The sequence below is a fragment of the Salmo trutta genome, chromosome 12, assembly GCF_901001165.1.
Source record: "Salmo trutta chromosome 12, fSalTru1.1, whole genome shotgun sequence".
NCBI classification, from domain to species: domain Eukaryota; kingdom Metazoa; phylum Chordata; class Actinopteri; order Salmoniformes; family Salmonidae; genus Salmo; species Salmo trutta.
In genome coordinates this window covers 25,717,726-25,732,919 of record NC_042968.1, presented here as the reverse complement: position 1 = coordinate 25,732,919, position 15,194 = coordinate 25,717,726, and the positions used below count along the sequence as shown (strand labels likewise).

The 15,194-nt window shown below is 42.3% G+C and overlaps 2 protein-coding genes across 7 annotated transcripts in view; both read left to right on the top strand.

Annotated features, from left to right (window-relative positions):
* Positions 1 to 2,441, top strand: part of LOC115203248 (suppression of tumorigenicity 5 protein-like) — an 82,115-nt gene extending 79,674 nt beyond the window's left edge. For both annotated transcript variants that reach the window (XM_029767777.1, XM_029767776.1), the window contains exons 19-20: positions 1,108 to 1,194; positions 1,868 to 2,441. In XM_029767777.1, the coding sequence (XP_029623637.1) occupies positions 1,108 to 1,194; positions 1,868 to 1,902 (122 nt within the window). In that variant the 3' untranslated portion in view covers positions 1,903 to 2,441. The remainder of the gene's footprint in view (positions 1 to 1,107; positions 1,195 to 1,867) is intronic.
* A 118-nt stretch (positions 2,442 to 2,559) lies between these two features.
* The window catches only part of LOC115203247 (tripartite motif-containing protein 66), a 28,471-nt gene continuing 15,836 nt past the window's right edge, over positions 2,560 to 15,194 (top strand). For 3 of the 5 annotated variants that reach the window (XM_029767772.1, XM_029767768.1, XM_029767767.1), the window contains exons 1-2: positions 2,560 to 2,882; positions 3,071 to 3,138. The gene's annotated coding sequence lies outside the window, so the exon portion shown is untranslated. Of the gene's footprint in view, positions 2,883 to 3,070; positions 3,139 to 9,434; positions 9,985 to 15,194 lie in introns of those variants that run through there. The other 2 variants (XM_029767770.1, XM_029767769.1) reach the window with 1 other exon arrangement.

Below are 15,194 nucleotides of genomic sequence, written 5' to 3'. Positions count from 1 at the left end.
ACACTCAAGTGGTTTAAGGGGAAACATTGAAATGTCTTTGAATGGCCTAGTCAAAGCCCAGATCTCAATCCAATTGAGAATCTGTGGTATGACTTAAAGATTGCTGTACACCAGCGGAACCCATCCAACTTGAAGGAGCTGGAGCAGTTTTGCCTTGAAGAATGGGCAAAAATCCCAGTGGCTAGATGTGCCAAGCTTATAGAGACATACTCCGAGAGACCTGCAGCTGCAATTGCTGCAAAAGGTGGCTCTACAAAGTATTGACTTTGGGAGGGTAAATAGTTATGCACGCTCAAGTTTTCAATTTTTTTGTGTTATTTCTTGTTTGTTTCACAATAAAAACATATTTTGCTTCTTCAAAGTGGTAGGCATGTTGTGTAAATCAAATGATACAACCCCCCCAAAAATCCATTTTAATTCCAGGTTGTAAGGCAACAAAATAGGAAAAATGCCAAAGGGGTGAATACTTTCGCAAGCCACTGTATAACATTAATAATGTTAATAATTAACAGTGGTGGAAGAAGTACCCAGTTGTCATACTTGAGTAAAATTATAGATACCTTAATAGAAAGTTACTCAAGTAGCAGTCACCCAGTAAAATACTACTTGAGTAAAAGTCTAAAAGTATTTGGTTCTAAATATACTTAAGTATCAAAAGTAAATGTAGTTGCTAAAATATACTTAAGTATCAAAAGTATAAATCATTTGAAATTCCTTCTATTAAGCATTTTCTTATTTTTAAAATGTATGGATAGCTCTGGGCACACTCCAACACTCAGACATCATTTACAAAAGATGCATTTGTGTTTAGTGAGTCCGCCAGATCAGAAGCAGAAGGTATGACCATGTGTTGCCCTGATAAGTGTGTGAATTTGACTATGTTCATGTCCTGTTGCTATGCATTCAAAATGTAACAAGTACTTTTGGATGTCAGGTAAAAAGTACATTATTTTCTTTATGAAGTAAAAGTAGTCAAAAATAGAAATAGTAAAGTACATATACCCAAAAAAACGACTTAAGTAGTACTGTAAAGTATTTTTACTTAAGTACTTTACACCACTGATAATTACCTCATGTTATTCTGCCATTTTGTTGTGTTTCTGTCAGGTCTCTTTGAGCAGAGGGTGGAGCAGTACCTGGAAGAGCTACCAGACACAGAGCAGAGTGGAGTGAACAAGTTCCTCAAAGGGCTAGGTGAGTTCTCAAATAAAATAGGATCTCCACTTAAAACAAATATCTCCCCTCAACAGACCTTACCTGTCCACTTTACCACTGGGACAAATTGTAACCTGACTTAAAATCTAGGATAACACAAAGTCTTGTTCTAAAAGAAGCCTATTCACATTTGGCTATGATGTAGTAATGAGCACCATGTTGTCCAGGGTTCCCCAACTGGTGGAATTTGTAATATCTTTTTTATTGTTTTGACATAAAATACTGTAAAAACACCAGCAAATCAGCTACAAGTGATTTTAATTTTGGAAATCTGTTCCATAGTATTCCCATGCATTATAAAGAGATATGTGATCGTATACAAATGTAAGCAATGTTCAAAATTATTATGTTTTAGTCAAATATTATATATTTTGGGCTTCTTGCAGTCTACAAATTATTTGTAATTATATTCCGGCCACCTAACCATCCGCTGAAGAAAAAATCAGTCGTGGCTGAATGTAGTTGATGATCCCTGATGTAGTCTAAAACCGGGATTCCATCTGAGGCACGACATCATTTCCCTGACAATCACAGAGATCACATTCACAGTAAACACTGCAGATGTCAGCTCAATTGGAAAATTTCATTGAAGTGCGTTAAAAAAGTTTACATGACGTGAACAGTTCTTACTTGCATTTTGTTTGTCTTTTAGGAAGTAAAATGAAGTTTCTTCACAAAAAGAACTGAGGAAACCTGCTACTTAATAACCAAATACCGGCGCATGAAAGCTTGTTCTACTGCAAACAGAAGATCTGATACACCCAAAACCCTGTATTTTATTCACTTGTTTGTCTTTCAAAAACATCAATGAAATGTCAATATGTTGTACATATTTCACTGTAAACTGGCTGTGATACCCTCCAATGTAACTTGATTGTTAGGTGTCTGGTACCTTTAATTGTGGAGGTTTATTTACAGTAGGACGGTACAGAGTGAATCTGCCTTTGTTTCTGATTAACCACTGACATTAAAGCATGCTTGAGAAGAACATGATCAGACTGAGTGAGTGAATGCAAGCTGATGTATGGTGGATGTACAGTTACTATGTTTTGTTTTGTAGTTTAGATCATCGTTGTCCTGTCTTTTTGCTGAATGAGAGCTGTAAATTCCACACCTGGTTGGGAGGATTTGTACATGCATTAACACATGAAGAAAATGATTGTAAATGTTTAAAACATGCATTGCTTTGTAAAATTCAGTAATTAAACACAAAAGACTTCAAACAATTGGATTCTTTTAACTTTTTTTTATGTGTTACTGTTCAGAAGAAACAGAACTTCATCAGCACTTACAGGAAGCGAGGTCGGTGAACAAGGTCATTGTTCCTCTTTAGGTGGAACCCAGGTGGCTCTGTACAGACGGAGGTTGGATCACACATTTTAAAGAAGTCAAACACTCAAAACAGATTTGAATGCTGCAAGATGACAGTAAGCTTCCAAGTCAGCAGAGCTGATAAAAGCATGGCAGTGACAGCCACTGGAGTGATGTGTGAGGACATAATTAGGTTATTGGCAGCATGTGGTAGCTATGTGTGCCTTTTGGGATTCCACCCCACCAACTACACAGTTGGGTGCTGTGGGGGACTTGTCATTGAGTTGTCAGACATGATGTCTAGTGATTTTATACGTTTTGGCAAGGAATGGAACAACAATCTGGAACTGAATAATGTGAGTAACTTGTCAATTTCGGGTGCCTATAAATGCATTGCTGGGTCATATTTATGAGAGTGATATTATATTAGTCAATACTAGCCCAGAACATGTACAGAGATGAAACTGTCACTGAGTGTGTATTTGGGTAGCTGACTGGTGTACAGGAAGGCCATTCAGTGAACAAGACCATGTTTATGTTCTAGCTCTATCCGACGAAGACGACCGAGGAACGGAGGGTGTCAGGATGAGACAATCGTCTCAGGACTAACAGGTTAGGTATACAGTGCATACGGAAAGTATTCAGACCCCTTGACTTTTTCCACATTTTATTACGTTAAAGCCTTCTAAAATGTGTCAAATTATTTCCTCATCAATCTACACACAATACCCCATATGACAAAGCAAAAAAAGGTTTTAGACATTTTTGAAAATGTATTAATAATAAAAAACAGATGCCTTATTTACATAAGTATTCAGGCCCTTTGCTATGAGACTTGAAATTGAGCCTCAGGTGCATCTTGTTTCCATTGATCATCCTTGAGATGTTTCTACAACTTGATTGGAGTCCACTTGTGGTACATTCAATTGACTGGACATGATTTAGAAAGGCACACACCTGTCTATATAAGGTCCCACAGTTGACAGTGCATGTCAGAGCAAAATTAAGTCATGAGGTCGAAGGAATTGTCCGTAGAGCTCCGAGACAGGATTGTGTTGAGGCACAGATCTGGGGAAGGGTACCAAAACATTTCTGCAGGTTTGAAGGTTCCCAAGAACACAGTGGCCTCCATCACTCTTAAATAGAAGTAGTTTGGAACCACCAAGACTCTTCCTAGAGCTGGCCGCTGGGGAAAAGGGCCTTGATCAGAGCGGTGACCAAGAACCCGATGGTCACTCTGAAAGAGCTCCAGAGTTACTCTGTGTAGATGGAAGAACCTTCCAGAAGGACAACCATCTCTGCAGCACTCCACCATTCAGGCCTTTATGATAGAGTGGCCAGATGGAAGCCACTCTATAGTAAAAGGCACATGACAGCCCGCTTGGAGTTTGCCGAAAGGCATCTAAAGGACTCAGACCATGAGAAACAAGATTCTTTGGTCCAGTGAAACCAAGACTGAACTCTTTGGTCTGAATGCCAAGTGTCATGTCTGGAGGAAACCTGGCACCATCCCTACGGTGAAGCATGGTGGTGGCAGCATCATGCTGTGAGGATGTTTTTCAGCGGCAGGGACATGGAGACTAGTCAGGATCGAGGCAAAGATGAACGGAGCAAAGTACAGAGATATCCAATCCAAGATGGCGTAGCAATCAGACATCTTTGTCCTCGTCTTGTCCCATGTATATATCTTTTTATATCTTTTTTCTTCGCATATCTTTTTATATTTTTCTAAACCTCAACTTCAGAATACTCTCCTGCAACCCGCCTCACCCAGTGTGGTGTGGATCTGCTTTTTTCTAAAGTATTTTTCTTTACTTTTAAACCGGAACCCCAACAGGAGCTAGCCAGCTTACTAGCTAGTAGTCAGCTAACCACTGCTAGTGGTCATCAGCTAACCTTTTAGCTCGGAAAACTCTCGCCAGTTTGCACAATGCGATTCAAACCAGAGCATACTGGAATTATTTTCTCTCCATATCCCCAGATTCCTAACGCAAGCTCTGAACCTTTTCACCTGGATCATCGCAGCTAGCTAGCTGCACTCCGAATGGCTACTCCTGGCTAACGTCTCTGTCCCGAAGCAAGCACCATGCTAGGCCATGCTGGAGCTAGCCCATGCTAGGCCCATCTCCCGGCTAGCTGAAGAGGTCCATCAGCCACTCCTGGGCTACAATACCTATTTTGCCAATTGGCCTTGACCCCTTTTACTGCCGGTTCGGAGCCCCACTGATCCTTCACGGCTGGACTACCGACGTAATCTGCCCGAGGGGGTTCCTCAACTGGCTACAACATCACGATGTCCCCTGAATGCCCATCTGCTAGCCTGCTAGCCGCGGCCCGCTAGCTGTCCAGAGCATATCGAACTGTTAGCTGAATAGGTCGATTGGACAATTTCTTGGGCCACTATACCTATTTTGCCAATTGGCCTGGACCCCTCTTACTACACGGATACCTGTTTATCCATCACGACTGGACTACCGACGTAATCTGCCCGAGGGTGTTTTTTTTCAACAGGCCCCTCCGTCTCGACGACCCCTGAATGCCCATCTGCTAGCCTGCTAGCCGCGGCCAGCTAGCTGTCTAGAGCATATTGGACTGTTAGCTGAAGAGATCCATCGGCCAATTTATTGGGCCACTATATCTATTTTGCCAATTGGACTGGACGCCTTTACTACACGGAACCCTACTAATCCATCACGACTGGTCTGCCGACGTAATCGCACGAGGAGGCTCAACACGAGGAGACTATAACAGACTTCTTCCGTCGCAATGTCCCTCTAAGGCCCTTCTGCTAGCTTGCTATCCCCGGTCCGCTAACTGTCTGAATCGCCGTGTCTCTAGCCAGCCTAACTACTCACTGGACCCCTATGATCACTCGGCTACGCATGCCTCTCCCTAATGTCAATATGCCTTGTCCGTTGCTGTTCTGGTTAGTGATTATTGTCTTATTTCACTGTAGAGCCTCTAGCCCTGCTCAATATGCCTTAGCTAACCCTTTAGGTCCACCTCCCACACATGCGGTGGCATCACCTGGTTTAAATGATGTTTCAAGAAACAATATCTCTCTCATCACTCAATGCCTAGGTTTACCTCCACTGCATTCACATCCTACCATACCTTTGTCTCTACATTATACCTTGAATCTATACTATCGAGCCCAGAAACATGCTCCTTTTACTCTCTGTTCCGAACGTACTTGACGACCAGTTCTTATAGCCTTTAGCCGTACCCTTATCCTACTCCTCCTCTGTTCCTCTGGCTCTGGTGATGTAGAGGTTAATCCAGGACCTGCCGTGCCTAGCTCCACTCCTATTCCCCAGGTGCTCTCATTTGTTGACTTCTGTAACCGTAAAAGCTTTGGTTTCATGCATGTTAACATTAGAAGCCTCCTCCCTAAGTTTGTTTTATTCACTGCTTTAGCACACTCTGCCAACACGGATGTCCTAGCCGTGTCTGAATCCTGGCTTAGCAAGACCACCAAAACCCCTGAAATTTCCATCGCTAACTATAACATTTTCCGACAAGATAGAAGTGCCAAAGGGGGCGGAGTTGCAATCTATTGCAGAGATAGCCTGCAGAGTTCTGTCTTACTATCCAGGTCTGTACCCAAACAATTCGAGCTTCTACTTTTAAAAATCCACCTTTTCAGAAACAAGTCTCTCACCATTGCCGCTTGCTATAGACCCACCCTCCGCCCCCAGCCTGGACACCATATGTGAATTGATTGCCCCCCATCTATCTTCAGAGCTCGTGCTGCTAGGTGACCTAAACTGGGACATGCTTAACACCCCGGCCATCCTACAATCTAAGCTTGATGCCCTCAATCTCTCACAAATGATCAATGAACCTACCAGGTACAACCCCCAAATGCGTAAACACGGGCACCCTCATATATATCCTCCTAACCAACTTGCCCTCCAAATACATCTCTGCTGTCTTCAACCAAGATCTCAGCGATCACTGCCTCATTGCCTGCATCCGTAATGGGTCTGCGGTCAAATGACCACCCCCATCACTGTCAAACGCTCCCTGAAACACTTCAGCAAGCAGGCCTTTCTAATTGACCTGGCCCGGGTATCCTGGAAGGATATTGACCTCATCCCGTCAATGGAGGATGCCTGGTTATTCTTCAAAAGTGCCTTCCTCACCATCTTAAATAAGCATGCCCCATTCAATTTTTTTTTTACCAGGAACAGATATAGCCCTTGGTTCACTCCAGATCTGACTGCCCTTAACCAGCACAAAAACATCCTGTGGCATACTGCATTAGCATCGAATAGCCCCCGTGATATGCAACTTTTCAGGGAAGTTAGTAACCAATATACACAGGCAGTTAGGAAAGCTAAGGCTAGCTTTTTCAAACAGAAATTTGCATCCTGTAGCACCAACTCAAAAAAGTTTTGCGACACTGTAAAGTCCATGGAGAATAAGAGCACCTCCTCCCAGCTGCCCACTGCACTGAGGCTAGGAAACACAGTCACCACCGATAAATCTACTATAATTGAGAATTTCAATAAGCATTTTTCTACGGCTGGCCATGCTTTCCACCTGGTTTCCCCTATCCCGGTCAACAGCCCTGCACCTCCCACAGCAACTCACCCAAGCCTCCCCCATTTCTCCTTCACCCATATCCAGATAGCTGATGTTCTGAAAGAGCTGCAAAATCTGGACCCCTACAAATCAGCCGGGCTAAACAATCTGGACCCCGTCTTTCGTATCGTCTGAGATTCCCAAAGATTGGAAAGCTGCCACTGTCATCCCCCTCTTCAAAGGGGGAGACACTCTAGACCCAAACTGCTACAGACCTATATCTATCCTACCCTGCCTTTCTAAGGTCTTCGAAAGCCAAGTTAACAAACAGATTACCGACCATTTCGAATCCCACCGTACCTTCTCCGCAATGCAATCTGGTTTCAGAGCTGGTCATGGGTGCATCTCAGCCACGCTCAAGGTCCTAAACGATATCATAACCGCCATCGATAAGAGACAATACTGTGCATCCGTCTTCGACCTGGCCAAGGCTTTCGACTCTGTCAATCACCACATTCTTATTGGCAGACTCAACAGCCTTGGTTTCTCAAATGACTGCCTCGCCTGGTTCACCAACTACTTCTCCGATAGAGTTCAGTGTGTCTAATCGGAGGGCCTGTTGTCCGAACCTCTGGCAGACTCTATGGGGGTGCCACAGGGTTCAATTCTCGGGCCGACTCTCTTCTCTGTATACATCAATGATGTCGATCTTGCTGCTGGTGATTCTCTGATGCACCTCTACGCAGACGACACCATTCTGTATACTTCTGGCCCTTCTTTGGACACTGTGTTAACAACCCTCCAGACGAGCTTCAATGCCATACAACTCTCCTTCCATGGCCTCCAACTGCTCTTAAATGCAAGTAAAACTAAATGCATGCTCTTCAACCGTTCGCTGCCCACACCTGCCCGCCCGTCCAGCATCACTACTCTGGACGGTTTTGACTTAGAATATGTGGACAACTACAAATACCTAGGTGTCTGGTTAGACTGTAAACTCTCCTTCCAGTCTCACATTAAGCATCTCCAATCCAAAATGAAATCTAGAATCGGCTTCCTATTTCGCAACAAAGCATCCTTCACTCATGCTGCCAAACATACCCTCGTAAAACTGACCATCCTACCGATCCTCGATTTCAGCGATGTCATTTACAAAATAGCCTCCAACACTCTACTCAACAAACTAGATGCAGTCTATCACAGTGCCATCCGTTTTGTCACCAAAGCCACATATACTACCCACCACTGTGACCTGTACATTCGCTGTCACCTGTCATTGGCTGGCCCTCGCTTCATTCTCGTCGCCAAACCCACTGGCTCCAGGTCATCTACAAGTATTTACTAGGTAAAGCCCCGCCTTATTTCAGCTCACTGGTCACCATAGCAGCACCTACCCGTAGCACGCGCTCCAGCAGGTATATCTCTCTAGTCACCCCCAAAGCCAATTCCTCCATTGGCTGCCTTTCCTTCCAGTTCTCTGCTGCCAATGACTGGAACGAACTGCAAAAATCACTGAAGCTGGAGACTCATATCTCCCTCACTAGCTTTAAGCACCAGCTGTCAGAGCAGCTCACAGATCACTGCACCTGTACATAGCCCATCTGTCAATAGCCCATCCAACTACCTCATCCCCATACTGTATTTATTTATTTATCTTGCTCCTTTGCACCCCAGTATCTCTACTTGCACATTCATCTTCTGCACATCTACCATTCCAGTGTTTAATTGCTATAGTTTAATTACTTCGCCACCATGGCCTATTTATTGCCTTACCTCCCTTATCTTACCTCATTTGCACACACCGTATATAGACTTTTTCTACTGTATTATTGACTGTATGTTTCTTTATTCCATGTGTAACTCTGTGTTGTTGTATGTGTCAAACTGCTTTGCTTTATCTTGGCCAGGTCGCAGTTGTAAATGAGACCTTGTTCTCAACTGGCCTACTTGGTTAAATAAAGGTGAAGTGAAATAAAATGTAAAATAATAAAAAATCCTTGATAAAAACCTGCTCCAGAGCGCTCAGGACCTCAGAATGGCGCGAAGGTTCACCTTCCAACAGGACAATGACCCTATGCACACAGCCAAGACAATGCAGGAGTGGCTTCAGGACAAGTTTCTGAATGTCCTTGAGTGGTCCAGCCAGAGCCCGAATTTGAACCCGATTGAACATCTCTGGAGAGACCTGAAAATAGCTGCAGCGACACTCCCCATCCAACCTAATAGAGCTTGAGAGGATCTGCAGAGAAGAATGGAAGAAACTCCCCAAATACAGGTGTGCCAAGCTTGTAGAGTCAAACCCAAGACTCAAGGCTGTAATTGCTGCCAAAGGTGCTTCAACAACATACTGAGTAAAGGGTCTGAATACTTTTTTTATATTTAATACATTTGCAAGAAGTTCAAAAAAAATGTTTTTGCTTTTTCATTATGTGGTATTTTGTGAATATTGAATATTGTGGAACAGTGTAAGCGGATGAAGTTCGATGTGTGATTACAGATGGGAAGTACCGTGTTTCCCGAATAAATAAACGCATGTAAGTCTCACGATCAAACACGAGACTTTGTAACTCCAAAATATTTGAGCTGGACAAAACAGCGACATCCAATGGATGGAGAGGGAACAGCCTGCCCTATATGGTGATGATCAGGTTAAGGTAAAAACCTCAAGCTTTGGTCATACTTGACTTGTGACAGCCCTTCGCTATCGTAGGGTAGGCCTAGGTGAGTATATTCTGTATCACAGTGAATATACCAGTAGCCTACAGTCCAAATCAAATTCGTAAACATGGTCATAATAATAATAATGTAGCCCGTCCTAGTACACTACGTGCGCACTGACACTGAAAGCAATTGTCATCACATAACGGTAGTTGATATTGTCTGACTGAACCTTTCGGACGCACTGCCAAAGCGAAAGTTATCGCGTTTGAGGTATGTTATGAGCAACTATTGTGTTTTGTATCTTAAAAACGATATTGTAATGCATGATCTATTGGACAGCAATACATGCGTAAATAATCGAATGGATTTAGGTGCGGCTCTGTAGACTATTGAGTAGCTCAAATGATGCGCATCCTCTGATACTGTATGTGAGCCAAGATTTCAGCAATGTCATATAAACAACAAATCGATACCAGTTAGGTTACCATTATATTTTGATTACAGCAGGTAATGCGTCAATATAATTAGACTAGATTCTGTTACGCAATCTATCTGTCTAATTTGAAAGTCAATGATTCACCTGCTCCTTGTCTATCATGATGAAAATCAGATATTTGCACATAGCCTACTGGAATGATAGCCCAGCCATGTATCATAACTTGTTTTAATTTTAACAACTTGATATTTTACAAACAATGGTTGAAACAACAGCAACCACGTTTGCGTTCATTGATCAGGCTCAATACACACTTGATATATACATGATGACAATGACAGGTTATCATTGAGTGACATTGACCCCAGTTAAGGGTTAGTGTGGCCAATCTGTATAAAATAGGGCAATAATACAATCATTTCCCCACACATTGATTCCATATTGGGAGGTTTAAAAGATAATTATGCAATCTAATAAAAGAGAAATGCCCTGCAATTCATACCTGCATATCCACATATTATATCTCTTATTGCCAGCAGAAACATGAACAAGCTGGGAAGTGTGTAGTCCCCCGAGCATACAGGGCCACTCGAGTGGCACAGCGGTCTAAGGTACTGCACCACAGCGCAAGAGGCATCACTACAGACCCGCGTTCGATCCCGGGCTGGCCAGCGTTGTCCAGGTTAGGCGAGTGTTTGGCCGGGGGGCTTTATAAGTAGGTCATCATTGTAAATAAGAATTTGTTCTTAACTGACTTGCCTAGTTAAATAAAAAAATATAATAATAATTACAGGGAGGTGTTAGTGAAACACAGGGAGGTGTTGCACTGCTATAAAGCTGTTATTGACAGACAGCCAGGGAGTGGTGCTCACATTCCTTCTCACAGGAAATGCATAGTAGCTCTCAAAGAGCCCCCTCATCACTCAATAGAAAGACCCAATACATGGATGGTGCATTAGGATTAGGGGTCATAATGTAAAAAAAAAGTAAACACATGCAGATCCATACAGTGCCTTCAGAAAGTATATACACTCTTTGACTTTTTCCTAATTGTTTTGTGTTACAGCCTGAATACATTTAGATTTTTTTTTTGTCAGTAGCCTAGACACAATACCCTATAATGTCAAAGTGGAATTATGGTTTTCAAAATTTTTACCAACTAATAAAAAATGAAAAGCAGAAATGTATTGAGTCAATAAGTATAACCCCTTTGTTATGACAAGCCTAAATAAGTTCAGGAGTAACAATTTGCTTAACCAGTCACATAATAAGTTGCAACAATAGAGTTTAACATGATTTTTTAATAACAGCCTCATCTCTGTACCCCACACATACAATTATCTGTAAGGCCCTTCAGCCGAGCAGTGAATTTCAAACACAGATTCAACCACAAAGACCAGGGAGGTTTTCCAATGCCTCGCAAAGAAGGGGACCTATTGGTAGATGGGTAAAAAAACTAAACAGACATTAAATATCCCTTTGAGCATGGTGAAGTTATTAATTACTCTTTGGATAGTGTATCAATACTCCCAGTCACTACAAAAATACAGGTGTCCTTCCTAACTCAGTTGCTGGAGAGGAAGGAAACTGCTCAGGGATTTCACCATGAAGTCAATGGTGACTTTAAAACAGTTACAGAGTTTATGGCTATAATAAGAGAAAACTGAGGATGGATCAACAACATTGATTCAGGACATAAAGTTAATTGCATTCCCAAATGTTTTGCAGTATTACTTTAGTGCCTTGTTGCAAACAGGATACATGTTCTTGAATATTTGTATTCTGTAAAGGCTTCCATCTTTTCACTCTAATTTAAGTTAGTATTGTGGAGTAAATACAAAGTGTTATGTTTGGGGCAAGTCCAATGCAACACATTACTGAGGACCACTGTCCATATTTCTAGCATAGTGTTGGCTGCATCATGTTATGGGTATGTTTGTAATGTTAAGGACTGGGGTTACAAAAGAAATAGAACAGAGCTAAGCACAGGCATAATTCTAGAGGAAAACCTGGTTCAGTCTGCTTTCCACCAGACACTGGGAGATTCATTCACCTTTCAGCAGGATAATAACCTAAAACATAAGGACAAATCTACACTGGAGTTGCTTACCAAGAAGACAGTGAATGTTCTTGAGTGGCCAAGTTACAGTTTTGACTGAAATCTACTTGAAAGTCTTTGGCAAGACCTGAAAATGGTTGTCTAGCAAGATCAACAACCCATTTGACAGAGCTTGAAGCATTTTGAAAAGAATAATGGGAAAATTTTGCCCAATCCAGTTGTGAAAAGCTCTTTAAGACATACCCAGAAAGCCTCACTGCTGTAATCACTGCTAAAGGTGCTTCTACAAAGTATTGACTCAGGGGTGTGAATACTTATGTTAATTAGATATTTCTGTTTTTCATTTTCAATACATTTGCAAAAAATTCTAAAAACATGTTTTCACTTTGTCATTGTGTGGTATTGTGTGTAGATGGGTGAGAGAAAACAATCAATTTAATACATTTTGAATTCAGACAGTAACACAACAAAATGCGGAATAAGTCAAGGGGTATGAATTCTTTCTGAAGGCACTGTATCACTGTGTACATGGATTCACTATGCCTGATTTTGAACAGAGGACCACAAGAGTACCTTCAGTGAGGAGAGTGCTCAAATGATTTAAATTATGCATATCTTTTATGATTTTTTTATATGCTATTATCATTAATTCAATACGGATACATCTGTACCCCAAGGCAGATTCCAAGGAAGAGTATTGAACACATTTTTCTCCTGTAGGCTATATAATGAGTTATGGACTTAAAATGGGTTACTGTGAATTTGACAGTAGCTTACATGCAGCTCGGTGGCAAGTAAAGTTCTGTATTTCATGTTACAGTATTATTTATACTGTAATATAAATACAGCATCAAAGCAAGTACTGTGTAATGACACACAGTACAATACCGTAAAATGTACTGTAAAAAGTAAATGCTACCGTAATTGGAAAATAATGAATGAACGAATGGATGAATGAAATTAATATAGGAGCGGTTTGTATTTCACAGTATTATACAGTAATTACAAGGGATTGGTGCGAACAGGTTGGCTGCTAGGTAAAGTGTTTACACATTACAGTATATTCATGAATATTTTGTGTTTTATATCACTTGCTCTTCTAGAGGCCTTAACAAAGGCTTCCAAACTGGCAGTGACTACAGGGCCAAACAGACCAAAAGGACATGACAAAATGCTCAACCATTTAAGGTTTTAGACTTGCTGCCACTCCAATCTGTCCCATAGGCAAATTGATGGGGCACTATAAGGAGTTAAATTAGTACAGCCTTCTCACTCACGGTTGCAACCAATATAGCCTATGACAAGGCATGCCTAAATATACACTACATGACCAAAAGTATGTGGACAGAGGGGGAACAATAATCATTTGATGAATCCATTTAACTGATGTGAATGCAGAATTTGGATATTAGTGATGATGATACTGTATTCATCTCTCAGTGTTCATATGAGAGCCTATTGTTACTACATAATGAGAAGGTATTCATCTACAGTTATATATACCGCAGCAGGTTGGTGGCGCCTTATTTGGGGAGGAGGGGCTCATGGAATGGTATCAAACACATGGTTTCCATGTGTCTGATGCCATTACATTCACTCCATTCCAGCCATTATAATGAGCCGTCCTCCCCTCATCAGCCTCCACTGATATATACACTACATGACCAAAAGTATGTGGACACCTGCTCGTTGAACATCTCATCCCAAAATCATGGGCATTAATATAGAGTTGGTCCCCCCTTTTCTGCAACAACAGCCTCCACTCTTCTGGGAAGGCTTTCCACTAGATGTTGGAACATTGCTGCGGGGACTTGCTTACATTCAGCCACAAGAGCATTAGTGAGGTCGGGCATTGCTGTTGGGTGATTAGGCCTGGCTCGGAGTCAGCGTTCCAATTCATCCCAAAGGTGTTCGATGGGTTGAGGTCAGGGCTCTGTGCAGGCCAGCCAGTCAAGTTCTTCCACACCAATCTCGACAAACCATTTCTGTATGGACCTCGCTTTGTGCGTGGGGACATTGTCATGCTTAAACAAGAAAGGGCCTTCCCAAACTGTTGCCACAAAGTTGGAAGCACAGAATTGTCTAGAATGTCATTGTATGCTGTAGCATTAAGATTTCCCTTCACTGGAACTAAGGGGCCTAGCCCGAATCATGAAAAACAGCCCCAGACCATTATTCCTCCTCCACCAAACTTTACAGCTGGCACTATGCATTCAGGCAGGTAGCATTCGGCTGGCATCCGCCAAAGCCGCACTGCCAGGTGGTGAAGCGTAATTCATCACTTAAGAGAATGCGTTTCCGCTGCTCCAAAGTCCAATGGCAGCAAGCTTTACCCCACTCCAGTTGGCATTGCGCATGGTGATCTTAGATGTGCGGCTGCTCGGCCATTGAAACCCATTTCATGAAGCTCCCTACGGACAGTTATTGTGCTGACATTGCTTCCAGAGGCAGTGGGTAACTCGGAAGTGAGTGTTGCAACCGAGGACAGATGGTATTTATGCACTGCGCTCTTCAGCATCAGCTGTCCCGTTCTGTGGGCTTGTGTGGCCTATCACTTTGTGGCTGTCCCATTGTTGCACCTAGACATTTCCAATTCACAAAAACAGCACTTACAGTTGAGCTCTAGCAGAGCAGACATTTGATGAACTGGCTTGTTGGAAAGGTGGCATCCTATGACGGTGCCCAGTTGAAAGTCACTGAGCTCTTCAGTAAGGCCATTCTACTGTCAATGTTTGTCTATGGAGATTGCATGGCTGCGTGCTCGATTTTATACATCTCACAGCAACTGGTGTGGCTGAAATAGCCAAATCCACTAATTTGAAGGGGTGTTCACATACTTTTGTATATATTGTGTATGTTAATAAGCCAGAAACAACAATACCATGCACCCACTATTGGTCAAAAGGTTTTTGGTGCGCCAAAGATATGGTACTGTATTCTGTGGGGTGGAATTACAGTACCATTAGAAATACAGCAGTTCTTTCC